Source organism: Neodiprion pinetum, chromosome 4, assembly GCF_021155775.2.
Source record: "Neodiprion pinetum isolate iyNeoPine1 chromosome 4, iyNeoPine1.2, whole genome shotgun sequence".
NCBI lineage: Eukaryota > Metazoa > Arthropoda > Insecta > Hymenoptera > Diprionidae > Neodiprion > Neodiprion pinetum.
The window spans coordinates 39,900,423-39,915,075 of NC_060235.2; the positions used below are offsets into that span (position 1 = coordinate 39,900,423).

Here is a 14,653-nt window from a genome sequence, read left to right on the forward strand (position 1 = left end):
CACCACAAATTTTACGTGTCTTTTTTTTTTTTTTTTTAGTTGCGGTGCCAACAACGCGATATCAAATCTATCAACTCCGGGTTCAATGCAGATGTCTTCGTTTTTTAATGTAATAACATGTAATATTTCAAACAAGCTTAATGATTATTATAACACGCTTAAAATAACTATTTCAAAAATATATGAATATATCTATGTGCACGTACGCATACGTAGAAATATAATTTTTTTTTATCTTCTCTTCCAACATATTATTTCTTTTCCTCTTTCACTGTTTCATCTCTTTCTAGACATTGATTTCCATGATTTTGATTTTCTACTTCATCGTTTTCATGTTGACATTTTTCGTTTTCGCATATTAGAACTTCAGCAAATTTATGTTTCTTAACTGCATTTTTAGTGCACAATGGCAAAATTAATGTTCAACATTTTGCCCCATCCAAAAGATAATAATCGATTACACATTTCTAATTTTTTCGTTCAATCAACGTATGATATTCACATGATTATATATCTTTGAAAAATCGTTCAAAAACGAAAATAATAATGATCAAAATGAAAAATCAAACCTTGCATTGTTTGCATGTTTGTTCAAATTACACCGGGCTTTGTTTTAATCAGGTTTTTTTCTTCAAGTTTCAGTTTACCATTACTCATGAATATATTTTCATTTAATTGAGAATAATTTGAATCATCCATAGAACTTGGGATGTACCTCGTGCTGTTCAATAATGTTTTAAAAAACGATTTTTCATTACTGGAATTACCTATTTTTGATTATTGTCTCAGTTCACTTCAGTCAAACTGTGTTTAACGTCATCATTAAATTAAAATATTATATATCTTTAACAAACTTTTCACCCCAACTATATTTCATATTTTCTTACCACACTTCATGCCTCATACTTCTCACTCCGTACTGCTTCATCTTCCTTGGAATATCAGGTCATGAAAATTCATATTCAGACGAACTGTGATGAATTCTAAGCATTTGCCACAGCTGGTATCAATTCCGTGTAAATTTCAACACCACGCAAAAATACATCCTTATTTAGATACTCGTTGTGATCGTGAAGAAGGATCGGCGTATTGTTCATCGGTGAAAAACCAATCGCTGGGATTCCAACCTGGTTAAATTCAGTCAATGTTATCATTTACATACATTAAAAAACGGAAGTGTATGTGCACTTAATAAGTCATATACGCAATTAATAACGTCTTTTGAACAGTTAGAATTCTTTTTCCCTTTAACGAGGTTGAATTTAGTTTCAATCAGATCGTATACAAAAATTGTAAATAAATGTACGGATCTGTGGTCTATATGAAGTCATGGAAATTCATTTCCACATATTGGTTGAGACAGTTGTTGGAGCCGCGAAAAATTTAAAAAGACGAATTTCGAATGCATCATAGATCGTTTCTGAAAAGATATGTCGATCTCGATCTCTGGTTTTCTTTAGCGTTATATTTAAATCTTTTACCGATCGCACAAAGCGACTGTCAGTCGCTCCGGGGAAGATTCCGATGTCGAGATTCACTCCCAGTTTATCACTGGCTTTTTTAAATTCCACCCAGAATGGATTTGTACTGTCTACTTTAGTGGTTTCGATTTTCTCGTTTTTCTGCTCAAATTTAACATGCACATCATCTCCAGCCTCTTTGCACCATCCCATCACCATATCTTCGAATTTTTTTTCATCGACAGTAACAGCAATACGAATATCAAATGCAACTACCAATTGATCTGGAATTACGTTGGTTTGTATACCTCCCTGAAAAATAAAGATTGCATTATTATGAAGTGCATCTTTTTCAGAAGTAGGCTGCTATTGAAATTATATTCGCACAATTGGACACAAAAATTACCAAAAAAATATTATAATATCGTCAGAAACGTTTCATATTCCAATCAATTTCAAGGCTACTCACCAATATTATCATCCTAGTGATCAAGGCATGGTAAAATAAAACAAAAACGAATTCTTTAGAGATTCATTGATCTTGCAATTGATTTTTTATAAAAACATTGCGAAAAGTAATTTGACCAATGCCTAATAAATGTATGTATTTTCAAGCATCCCGTAGCTTACTCTCAAATTATTGTATGATTATTATCAAAAATAATGAGAGATTTGAGAAAAGTTCATTTCACACCCTATATCTGGATGAATAAATCATATTGATTCAAGTGCCTTTTTGAAATTTATACTGGAGCCTAGAATCTTCGAAGATTTGATCTCAGGCTGGAATTATCAGATTAAACTTTCAATAATTTGTCATCTAACCTTTAATTGCCAGTTCTCGTAATACTTAAAGTAAAACAGCGTTTATATAAAGTTAAATTTAAATCAAAAGCAACATTATTTCGAAGAGTAAGGAAAGAAATTAAATTGAACGAAATGCTATGACATGAACAGAATTTAAAGAAATGAAAAAAATTCATTACGTTTCAAGGCTTACTTGTAATTGCGTGAGATTAACTGAAGTCACATCTCCCAGCTTGATTTTTGGATCCTTGAGCTTGGCTTTTTCTTTCGCTCTAAAGTCCATGAATTTGTCAATAACAATTCTGATTTTTTCTCCAGCTGTATTATCCAGCATTAGCGATCCGTGGCCCGGATTACCTGGGCAATAGATCCATAAATGCCACAAAGATCGCTCGCCATTGTAGAGAAAAAAATCATTGGTCGGTGATGCAACTCCTTCGTCCAGAGCGAAACCCAAATTCAATGCCTGGAAGTCTTTTGTGTGGACAAACTCTCTCATTCCAAGTACTCCCCCGATTTCTTCGTCAGGTACAAAGGATAAGTGAATCGTTCTGTTGAAACACTGACCCTTCAACTTCAGGCGTCGTATTGCTTCCAAATATTGAATCCCGACGCATTTCATATCCTGACTTCCGCGTGCGTATATATTTCCTTTCTCATCCATGTGCGCACTAAATGGCGGATACGTCCATTGATCCTGAAATAAATTTTTCTAATTCATCTCATGGCTTACTCCAAGCCAAAAGACTGTAATTTAGTGACAGTTGTTACAAACTTCCAGTATCGTAACAACCGAATTGTTACACAGTTTTACATCATTGTACAGAAACTGTTGCAGAAAGTAATAAAAATTGAATCAAAAGTGATGATCGATTAACTTGAGCGCTTCCATAGACAATTACACCTTACAGACATAATTAGTACCCATACTAAGTATTTGATCAAGTTGCTTGAAATTTTTGCGATTTGGAACAAGAATAAGATGAACCTGCGCGATGGTAAAAAGTCAAATGTAGAAGCATTGCTTACAGCAAAAACTGGCACGACATCCATGTGGCTGTTCAAGAGAATAGCAGGTAAGGATGGCTTGAGTCCCTCCCAGGTGATGATGACGATTGGCTTGTCAGGATGCACATGATACACTTTGAGTGGCAGGTCGAGGGACTTTGCCTGCTTTTGTAGAAAAGCGACGCAGTCATCTGAAATCGAAAACTTGCTGTAGAACGGGTTCTCAAACTTCATGATCTACTTTGTTAGTTACACCAGAATCATTGATGGATTAATTCAAAAATAAAATTAAAAACTATGAAGTCGTAAATTTGTTATAAAAAAATTTCAAATACATATATACATAAAAAATTTAGCCAACTGACAAAATATCGCCAGAGAATGGCTTATAACATTGTAGCAAAGGAATTCTCAATCTGAAAATACGGTATGTTGTAAAGCAGGATAGTTAAATAATTGTGTAGAAGAATAAATTAAGCGTAAAATGGTGGTAAAAATTGCACAATCATTACAATCAACAAGTGTTGCAACTACTACTAGTACTTTCATTTTATTACTATTTTATTGATCATCAGAACGAGCTTGCTGTCAAATTTTTGTAATAAATTAAACTCGCGAACTGCAAACTATGATTTAAAATTAACAAAGGTATTTGTTTTACTTCGTTTATTAAAAGGCACCTCCAAGACTAATTTGTGATAAAATATCGAATGTTTGTAATTAGCAGAGTAGTTCCTTTAATCCCATTGAAAAATTGAAATGCAAATTGCAGTGTAGGTATAATGCGGATGTAACTTCAGATCGCATTTAGCACGATTATAACAAAGAGAATAGTTACTTGAATGAGTATGTTATGAAAAAAAAAAAAAATAAAAAAATGACCATTAGTGATGAAACTGACGTGCAACCAATATTGTATACGTGAATAGAAGTGACGCTATTGTTTCTTGGCTGGCAAAAAAATCAATTTAACGAAGCAACGCCTTACCACGAATCAATAATCAGTTGCGATTTAAAAAATTTATATACGCTCGACATGAAAACCTGTTTTCACATTGAAAATCTTTTATCGTTTCACCGGCGACCGTAGAGGTATACGAACGCAAAATGATTGCGTGAGGCACAAAGGTTTTCGCAAATGCGTTTCACAAACTTAACGAAATGCGCGAATATTGCGAGTATTTCAGAGTGTCTAAACAACAGATCGCGGAGTATCCGCCACTGACTTTGGCGACATAAATCGTAAACAAAGATTCCGGGTCCGGGAAAGAGGCGTGAGGATAAAAAAAAACACGTAGCGACAAAAAAAAGACACATCACGGACTCTGAGAATAAAGAGTTCGGCTGTGCTCGGCGGGGGATAATTTTAAATCAACCTTAAATAAAGACGTATGCCGTTTAAAGCCGGAGGAATTTCGCAGAATGCTTTTTCGATAAAACGGATCGGCTTTCTATGGATAAAAAAAATGACTAAACGAGTAATATACCATTTCTTGATACATGCAGGGTGGGGCAGACAATGGCTGGATAGCGACTTGGACGCCGCGTCCTTTTCAGAGTTCACCTTCGACCAAACTGCCGAGATAACTACTATCGTGGCACAAGCAACACGCCCACATTTATCTGGCCGTGGTTGAAATCATGACGGATGTCGGTCTCCGGTAATGATCGGCTAATTTAGCTAAGGAGGAAACGCGTTGTTGGACGACCCCGTTCAATCGCTATGCACGCACTTTTAAACTGTTCAATTTAAATTTATAATTCACACCAGATTATCGGCCGGTAGAAAATTTCAATCTTGGAATACGAGGCTTTATCAGTGATATATCGCCGAATTACTCACCGTAATTTACGTTGGGCTGGACCGTTGGTATTCGGAGATATTCACAAAAATTCTCTACAGCTGTTGCCTCCAGCTGAGACTGTTTCGGGTACAGCGAGGACATTGCGTGACCTGCTGATCGGATCGCCGCGTCGGACGCCGTGAAGTCGACTGTCATAGCAGACGCTTTGCGTCGATTTAACCAATGGAAATATTCTCCTCATAATGACGTCACGGCGTTCAGCCAATCGCGTTGCGCGATCTCGAGTGGCGCGTAGGAGGGGCGCGAGATGCAATAATTTAAATCCCCATTCAAAAGTGACTCTGAAGGCGTCCTCTTTCACGAGATAACAATTATTAAAACTGGACCATTATTCACTTGTATTTTATTAGGTCAATTACCAGTTGCGTCTTGCTTGCATTGAATAGCATATTGTTCCTCGCGAATACGCTGCGTAAGGCTGTTTACAATTAATTCCTCAGTCGTTCTACACAGAAGATATTTAATTAATGGATATTTATGAAACTGGCTAGACGTAACAATGCTTACCCGTGTTGTTTTATACAGCACACGTATCATGTAAGCTTGTGATAAATACGACGTAAAAACGTTTATTTCACAGTAGTTACCTTCTGATAACGTATTGCGCGTAGATACTCAGGCCCATATATTGTCAGAGATAAGACAAGACGATGATTTATAGCACGTTATTTATCGAGTACACGTTGCCAGATCCAGCACAGATGTACACATTCCATAATTTTGTAAATGAATTTGCGTGAATTAATTGAACAACTAAAATCACATCCACACACGTAATGAAAATAATTTTAAATCGTCATTCTCGTTCCAGTTACCCAATTTTCGGATACGAATTAAATTCGTTCGGATCTAATTAATAATTAAATTAAATATTGAGGAATTTGCAGGAAATTATTAAGAGTTTAAATGATAAGCAGTTATTGACTCGGATGAGATAAGAAGTAAAGTCTAAACATTATTTTACTGAAGTTGATATCACGTTTTGAAAAATATGATGGTAAAAAGTGAAGGGCTATCTTTCTCTGAAAAAAACTATGAAGAAATTGTATTTTAATTCGTAAAATGTATTTCGATTTTATTAAATTTCATGTATGCCTAAATATGAGCTCTTTACAATATTGTATAATAAATTTATACCATATCCAATATCTGATATTGAAGAACTCGTTACACTTATTACTTAATAACATGAATTAATTCATCATATCATATAATTAATATAACATTGCTATATCTAGGCACATACATGTAACAGCGAATCGCAAATAAAAAATTATAATATGTGTTCTGATATTATTTTTAATATTAATATTTCAAATTTTTATGTATATATTTTTATATATATGTATATATGTATGTAATTATTATTAGCTATATTCTAATTTATTTACAACACTGAAACAATTATTTTAGACCACTTTAATTCTTTCTCTTTTATGCTACCTTATGTCGAATAGTACGAATAATTACTTATTATGCTAACACATCTATGATACAAATATAGCAGGGTTGTAACAGAATTGTACAATATTCAGGGTAGTTGTTAAGTTGGTTACAAGCAAAGCGATTGCAATTGTTACAATAAATGAGACAGGTCTGCAAAATTTATATGCTACAGCTAAACTAATTTATACATCTTGTATTTACACTTTTCACTGCATATTCAATATATGAGAGATACTTAGACTTGTATTTTTATATTATATTTTTTGCGTAATCGTATAAATCTGCTTAATTTCTCAGTTTAGTACGTATTTAACAGTAATTTCCTATCCAAGAAGAGTGCAGAATGAAAAGGTCCGATAACTGCCAGACGATTAACAAAGCTATCACGTTAAAGTCACTCCTTAATTGCGCCCATTTGAACAAGACTGTGTGTAGCATAAATAAAATCAACAAGCTATGCAAGCATATTTCGATACATTTTGAAATACAGATGTGAACACAATTTAGATTTATCAATTACTTGTTTGGTAATTTGTCACCCTATTTTCGGAAGTATTAGAAGTGTAAGTTTTTTCACTACCTAAGGTCATTGAGTCTTGAGATGGATAATTTTTTAATATGTCAATAAAACTGGTGCTCTTAACTGTGAAATTGTAGATGCTGCTTATATTAAAACAGGGTGACACATGACCATATACTAAGACATTTTTCGAACTTTGGTGCTGATATCTTGTTACAATTGAAAAAAAATCAAGCTTCTTTACTCCAGATTGAATCTTATTTGTATGCAAACATAATAAATACTTCATTCTATATCAAGACCACTGATTACACGCTGTACATATAATATACTATGCAAACAGATGCTGTATCATTGTTTGAGATTGCACACAAATTGTTCACTCATAAGGGTGTAGCTGTTTTTTTTTTTCTTCTAATTTTAACATCGGAACTATCGATACGCATATGTATGTAATTTATGGTAGGAAAAAAGATACAGTAAACGTAAATAATATACTCAAAGAATCTAAATTCAACGAAACAAATTTACACGCTTTGTTGAAGACGATATTGTGTGAGAATTTTTTTCCAATTACAACCAAGTACAACCGATTGTGAAACAACAACACTAGAAGTAGTACAATCAGAGATTTGAAATGATGAGTTGAAATAGTTGCGCCCTTGTTTGGTCTATGAATGTATTTCTGGAAATTTCGAACTTCTGATAAATTTATCACAGATTTAGTAATTCAAGTGTTTAGATTTGAAACAGTATTAATATTGTATACCATTAATTACTGTACATGAATCCAGACGGGCATCATCAGTTATCTATGCAGTTATATCGTCCTATTATTCAAACATGTATTAAGTCTTGCAAGCGTAACGATTATTGGAGTTTCCTTGGTTGAAGTTGAAAAATACATCCGTTCTATCAAAACTTTTGCTGTGTAGCTAATTATTGAAAAGAAAATTTTTTAAGTGCCAAGAGAATATTGAGCCGTTGAAATGCATGAAACCCTACGTAATACAAGTGTTAGTACCTATGATTAGTTTCATATTAGAAAAAAAAACCATAAAAGATTTAGTGTAACAATATTTGTTCAAAGGATACTAATTATTTACATAACATGTTTATGGCTTACAAAAAAGAATTAAATTAAAACTAGTTTTGAACTCTCAGTAGGAACATGCAAAAGATGAAAAGAATTTGATAGAGTAAACCGTGTTTGCAATTGTTTGAAGCTGTTTTTTGATCTTTTTAAAAAATCAAAATAGATCAGTTAGCTGCACTAGAATGAATTGTATTTATGCCTCAGTACATTGAAACGGAAAAGAAATGTTCTTTAACGTAGGCAGCTCAAAATTGAGGTATTTTAGCATATCATACTTCTATAACACTGCAATTTATGTGAAAAATTATATTGCAAAAGTCAAGTTCAAAGATCTCATTCTTTGCAAGCCTAAAGAAATTTTACGTGAATTTTGTGTTTTATTTTTTTGCAGATTACTACTATTTAAACCTTTTGCACACAACCTCAGAAATAGTCTTCGCTTATATTATGTTGATGCAAAGCATTGTATAACAGACAGAGAAGCTTAAACTAATGCAAGATATAAAGTGAAGTAATTCTTTACAGCATTCAAATAGTTCATTTTTTCTATCTCAAGTATCAAAATGCAAAACTTAAGAAATTTGAAGTACTCGATAAAGACATCCAATTTATAACCAACCTTACGAGGATAATAAGAACTTTTATAAAAACAACTAACACTATATTTATCATAATTTTGTACCAATATATTGCATTGAGCTGCGTCTCAACATCAAAATACAGAAGATTTATTAGAAAGAATTGACCAATAAATTTTTTTAATACACTGGAGCTTTATAATTTAGTCTGTGCATAATTTATTTCAATAGAAGTTTTTTCAATGAAATATTATATCACATCGCCACCACAAATAGAAGCTTCAAAAAAACAACAATAAACTGTTCGTTGCTTTTAAATCGTCATACTGTGAATATGTTTAATATTTCAATTTCAAATATATAGGGCATTCACCATTTTCGATTTCGATAAAAAAATTTTATGCAATTGTCCCTATTCCAAAACAATACTCTGAATTTCGTCAGAATTTTTCGAGTGAATTTATATTACTTATGGTTTTTGAAAACCAACACGACTTATGTCATAGTTTAAAAATCTGGTGTTGCATGAGAAAATATTTGAGCGACGTCCATAGTAAACTGACTCTTCCTTATATTTTTTTGTCTGTGAAGAGCTTACAAAAGAGTCAAGGTGATCCCCGGCTTACTTTAAGTCTCAGCTTGACAATTATTATATCCAACACATGATTTTTGAGAATTTGATGAGGTTTGTAAATTATGCCATAAGACATGTTGGTTTTCAAAAACCATAGATAATGCAAATTAACTGAAAATAATCTGAAAAATTGAGAGTACTGTTTTGGAGATGGGACAATGGCATAAAAAATTTCAAACAAAATCAAAAAATTGAGGGTCCAACGTCGGTACAGTTGGCGTAGAGTGCCCCATATGTATTTTTGCTTCAATGTCGAATTGAATAAGTTATAATTTACCAAGGAACTACATATTTACAAATGAATTTACAACTTAATGTAAGAAAAGCATCATTATTTAAGCTTATTCGAAAGGTACAAGATTTTTAAATCTGCCGTCAGCACCAATAATGCAGCTTGAAAACAACCATGAGCGTCAAAGGTTCATTGGAACTAAAGAGGATGATGTTACTACCAGTGCTAGCCATATATTTGAATGTGTTCTTTAAATGTATTGTGTGCAGCAAACTACATAATGTGATGAAAACTCAGCCAATTTATAAATTAGTAAGATGCAACAGAATTTATGGAATTAATTGCATACTTGATTCATACTTTAACTCTATGTAAAATTACAGCAAAATTGACATCACATATTCTTTAAGTTAAAAAAAAAAGCATGTGTCCCACCTATCTTTAAAAAATTCATGACTGTGACGAATTTTAACTGCTGCATCAGTCATCATACACTTACGCTATGTACACATATACAAGAGTTAGATTGACTTAATTCTTAAGTATTGATTATCTATGTAGATGTATAACGCAATATAATTATTATACACTGGGTAGTTGCGTAACTAGCAGATTATTTTATTCAAAAAAATATTTATATATATATGTATACGTGTGACTGTATATTTTTACTTAATGTTGCCCATAGAAAGAAATTTCAAACATGCACGTCATAAAATCAGAAATCTTCAACGTGTGTGCAAAAGTGGAAAAATATGAAAATGCAATCTACATTTTAATGCATTTCAGAAATTCCATACATCTGAAAATCTGAAAAGTTCCACGCTTCTCATGAAAGCTGCTCTTTATTGATGAAACTTTTACGTTTTGGTTTTATTTTGTCATGAATTTACCAAAAATGTAAGAATTTGAGCTGGTTCTCTGCGATACACAGAGGTAAAAAATATTAACGGCAATGGCATATTTTTACTTAAAAACTTTTTCTACAATTCTCCTGCCATGATAAATATTTTTCTCTTTACTCTAGTTTTAATGTTTTAAACATTAAAAATTTTTTTCGCCGTTCATCGAGTTTTGTACTTAGTTGAATGTTAAGTTTTGGGATAATAATTTTCCCATGTTTTAAAGATGATTCTTTTTTCTTCTTTATTTTTTTTTTACTTTTTTCATTTGCGCCTTGTGTTTACTGCTTTCATTTAACTGAAATATACATTTGTACCTCTATCAACTATTTAACTAAAAATACATATAATTTAAAACATTTTTATTGGAAAACCGTATCATAAAAAAAAAATTTCATTTTGACATACAGAAAATAAACGCCATTTTTTCAAAACTTCCAATACACGAGGAATTCAGAAACATTATTATTTTTTGATTCAAGTTTATTAGATAATGCTAAGCCAGGCCGAAAGAAATTGGTCGATCAGCTCCAGCAACGACAAAAATAAAAAATAAAAATAACGGTTATCAATGCACAAATTTCACAATTGAATTATGAACGTTAACTGTCGCAAAGAGCTGGAGAGTCCGACCATTTAACCTGTGTATGAGTACGTCATACAATAAATCGAATCCGAACGCAAAAATAAATTTTAGCATTTTTCATTTATTATAACTAATCATTGGGCATTTTACAATCAAATATAAAATATAGAGAATTTTGGGCACAATGCTGATAATATTTAACAGCACCCCACTTACCTATACGACATAAGTTTATATATGAATCTAAAATAACTACAGTTAAATATATAATTTTCATATCGTTATATTATATTATGCATGTATGTAAATAATATGTACAGACAAGATGGACAACGTAGGTTCAAATTTATATAATGTGCATATTACAAGTAATGTTGAAGATGTACATACGTACGGATCTTCGATTTAGTAACGATCGTGAACTAATCATTTATTACGTTCTGTTCTATAACTAAAGCAGAGTTCGTAAGGTAGTTGATTAAACAAATCTTGAGATTGATCTCTCCAGCTTATATTGTGTTAATTGAAATCGGTTTTATCGATAACAGATTAATGCTATGTTTCAACACATTAGGATGACTCGTTTATGAGAAGTGTATGACTTCTAAACTGATTATTCTTGGAGCAAATGAGGAGAAAGGGGGTCGAAAATACGCGTGATGAAATATTCGAATTGTCAACGTTTTGAAAACATAACAAAATATCAAAAACAGCCACTTCCTGTTTGAATACTATGCCTTAAACTTGTCAATCGAAAGCTGGGTGAACTCTGTCATAAAACATTTCATCAGAAAGACGCAACACTAATGTGACGAATCATTACTACAAAATGCAACACCGGTTTCAGCACTAACTTACAGTCAGAATAAATACAACAGACTAAAAATACTCCCCAATCGTATTTGTTTATATATGTACAACCAAATTGAGACCTAACTGGGTGATAGTACGGTATGTTTTTTTCGTAATATCCAATGCCTTACTGTTTTCTCGTAGTAATTGCTAGAAAGCATACAAATAATGCAGAGGGAGTAAGAAGAAAAATTAAAGAATAAAAGATAGAGAAAAAATGTACAAAACATTCTGAAAGAAGGCTCGTCACATCTGTCACGCACAGCCTTTTTTTTTTTAGTGTCTCAAACTCAGAGGACACTTTCTAAGTTTTTATGCTTCATCAGCAGTCCAGGAGTAATAAACCTTGTGTATGATAATTACTGGACCAGCATATGCACAATTTGACAATATCAATGTAGTCAACAACAAAACAAATATTTCAGTTTCAAAGTTCTTTCACTTGACTAAAAAATTTGCAACGTTACTAGCCTTAGCGTGAGTTATGTTCTTGGTGTCGGATGGTTGAAGAACGTTTTCTGAGCCTGGGATGGCGGTGGAAAAAATTGAGCAGTCAGCGGTGGCGGAGGTGGTGGTGGTGGAGGCGCAGTTGGAAATCTCTGGGCTGGAACAGTCGACGAAGATGGTACGAACTGCGGTGGGTAAGGATTAGAACCCGGCGGTGCTTGAGGTATTAAAAATTGTTGCGTTTGCTGTTTGTTAGGCAAAGGTTGTGCCGCTGCGCTTGGATATATCGGCTGAGACACTGCTTGAGGCACTGCAAAGTTCGAGTATTGCACTGGCACTGGTTTAGCTTGAAACTGAGGAAAATGGATCGGAGCTGAGCCAGGAGGTGGTATATAAGGTTGAGGAGGTAATTGCGGAGATGGATACACAGTTGCTGCAATAGGAATCGGAGCATGAGCAGAAGGGGATAATTTTCGGGCCTTCAGAATTGCCTCTGCAGTCAAACCTGCAAATAGAACCAAAATTTGATATTTTCAATTACGTTTTATAGAATATAGCAGATGCTGATGTCAGAGATTAAGCAAAATGATTCAAATGTGGTTACATTAGAAAATTGATGAAGGATTTCTACCTTGTTTGCGGGCTCTTTCTTCCTCATCATCACTGAGAAACAGTCCAAACTCGCGTTTTAGTCTCTCGGTAAGATTCTCTCGCTGGCGTTCAACCAAAGTTGGGGCAGCGGACCAGCCCATTACTCCTTCTTCTCCACCTATTGATCGTTCAAATTCGTATAATCTTGTAATTTATAGGTTCAGGATAGACAAAGGTCTTAAGACCTAAAGGCTATCGATGAAAAATATTGTGAATTTTGATTTATGAAGACTTCTGGATAAAATGACACCAAAGTAGTGAAAGTAGTTGTAAAATTGTGCAATTCATTTACCTAGGTTGCCTATTCATACGTAGAGTTTGTGCCAGAATTATCATCTTTCAGCATTGTTTATTATTGATTCTATGCTAGAATAGAGACGAGTGCTGGATGCTACGTTAAAAAAAAACAAGTATCAAAATACTGAACGGTTAGTGCTTTGCTACGTTATAACAAGGCATTGACTGGTAGGTAGTTTCGTTTCATTTCTGAAGCGCATCAGTTATTCTGAATCATTGTTGAAATAGTAGAAGAACATTAAGATTTAAGAAAACCTTGTCACATATAGGTCTAAATTACTGACCTGCGAGAGATTGCCGATATACCGAAAGATGTTTACGCTGAATCCAGCACTCTATCCCTATGCTCACTGGTAATGGCAGCGACTGTATATGCAAATCTTTTACTAAGTGCTCCAAGGATCACTCGCCTTTCTTTTCATCGCTATCTACGTTGATGAACAGTGGTAGAGTTGTTAAGCTTGGTAGATCCAATGCAACTTTTGAATTTCCTTCTTCATCAGAACTTAGCGAAGAAGTTCCGCTACTAGCACTGTCTGATCTACCCCTTGCACCCCCCCGTTCTGACAACATGTCAGTTGATGGCTCTGGTTCTGGCTCAGGTGGCGTGCCAGTAGACTGTTGCTTACGTTTTCGATACTCTGATATTGACAACTACAAAAAAATTGAATGCCTCCATTGATTATCTGAGTTTAGGGATTTTCACTAGTTGCAAAACAGTGCAAGATAATACTTCAATGCAAGCCTACGTTTTCTAAGTTGGTGAATTCTTTTCAAATTTCACTTCACACAAATGCATCTGATCATTTTAAGCTGGAGAATAGTTTGAACAATCATAGCTCATAACATACGCATCACATGTAATGGAATAGCACATTTGCTAATGATGCGCAAAGCCTATTCAGAAGTATTTACAGCAATCATCCAATTTCAAGGACGAATAAAATTGCTAAGATGAATGTCCCAATTGCTGCCGTAATTTAATAGACTCTTTCAACTATTTAAGGTGACACTTACTGAATAACAATTTGCTATCCTTTCAGCTACTGAAATGTATGATTAAGATTTGTACATTTAACGTCAGTGATTTCAATTCATATAAAATTAAATGGTCCGTAATCATAATTCGAGGTTTTAGTTATTGAAACATTCAACTTAATGCAGAGATTTTTCATCAGGGTAACGCTAAAATGGTACATCGAACTCCTTGATTAACGTGATTTCCAGCTTACATCTTGTTGCTTTTATACGAGAGAAAGTAGGTTTGAAAAA

General features: G+C 33.5%; 2 protein-coding genes across 11 annotated transcripts in view; both read right to left on the minus strand.

Moving 5' to 3' along the window:
* Positions 1–81: 81 nt before the first annotated feature.
* LOC124217669 (aminoacylase-1) lies at positions 82–5,290 on the minus strand. Its single transcript, XM_046623591.2, has 5 exons — positions 5,119–5,290; positions 3,297–3,466; positions 2,461–2,964; positions 1,482–1,772; positions 82–1,127 (listed from the first exon to the last, which is right to left on the minus strand). Exons 1-5 carry the CDS (start codon positions 5,273–5,275, stop codon positions 984–986), a joined length of 1,266 nt encoding a protein of 421 aa, XP_046479547.1. The 5' UTR covers positions 5,276–5,290; the 3' UTR covers positions 82–983.
* Positions 5,291–6,183: 893 nt separating this feature from the next.
* upSET overlaps positions 6,184–14,653 on the minus strand; it is a 36,084-nt gene continuing 27,614 nt past the window's right edge. For 4 of the 10 annotated variants that reach the window (XM_046623531.1, XM_046623529.1, XM_046623530.1 and 1 more), the window contains exons 11-13: positions 13,792–14,035; positions 13,065–13,202; positions 6,184–12,938 (exon numbers count right to left, since the gene is read on the minus strand). In XM_046623531.1, the coding sequence (XP_046479487.1) occupies positions 12,469–12,938; positions 13,065–13,202; positions 13,792–14,035 (852 nt within the window). In that variant the 3' untranslated portion in view covers positions 6,184–12,468. Of the gene's footprint in view, positions 12,939–13,064; positions 13,203–13,377; positions 13,476–13,665; positions 14,036–14,653 lie in introns of those variants that run through there. The other 6 variants (XR_006882879.2, XR_006882878.2, XR_006882876.1 and 3 more) reach the window with 5 other exon arrangements.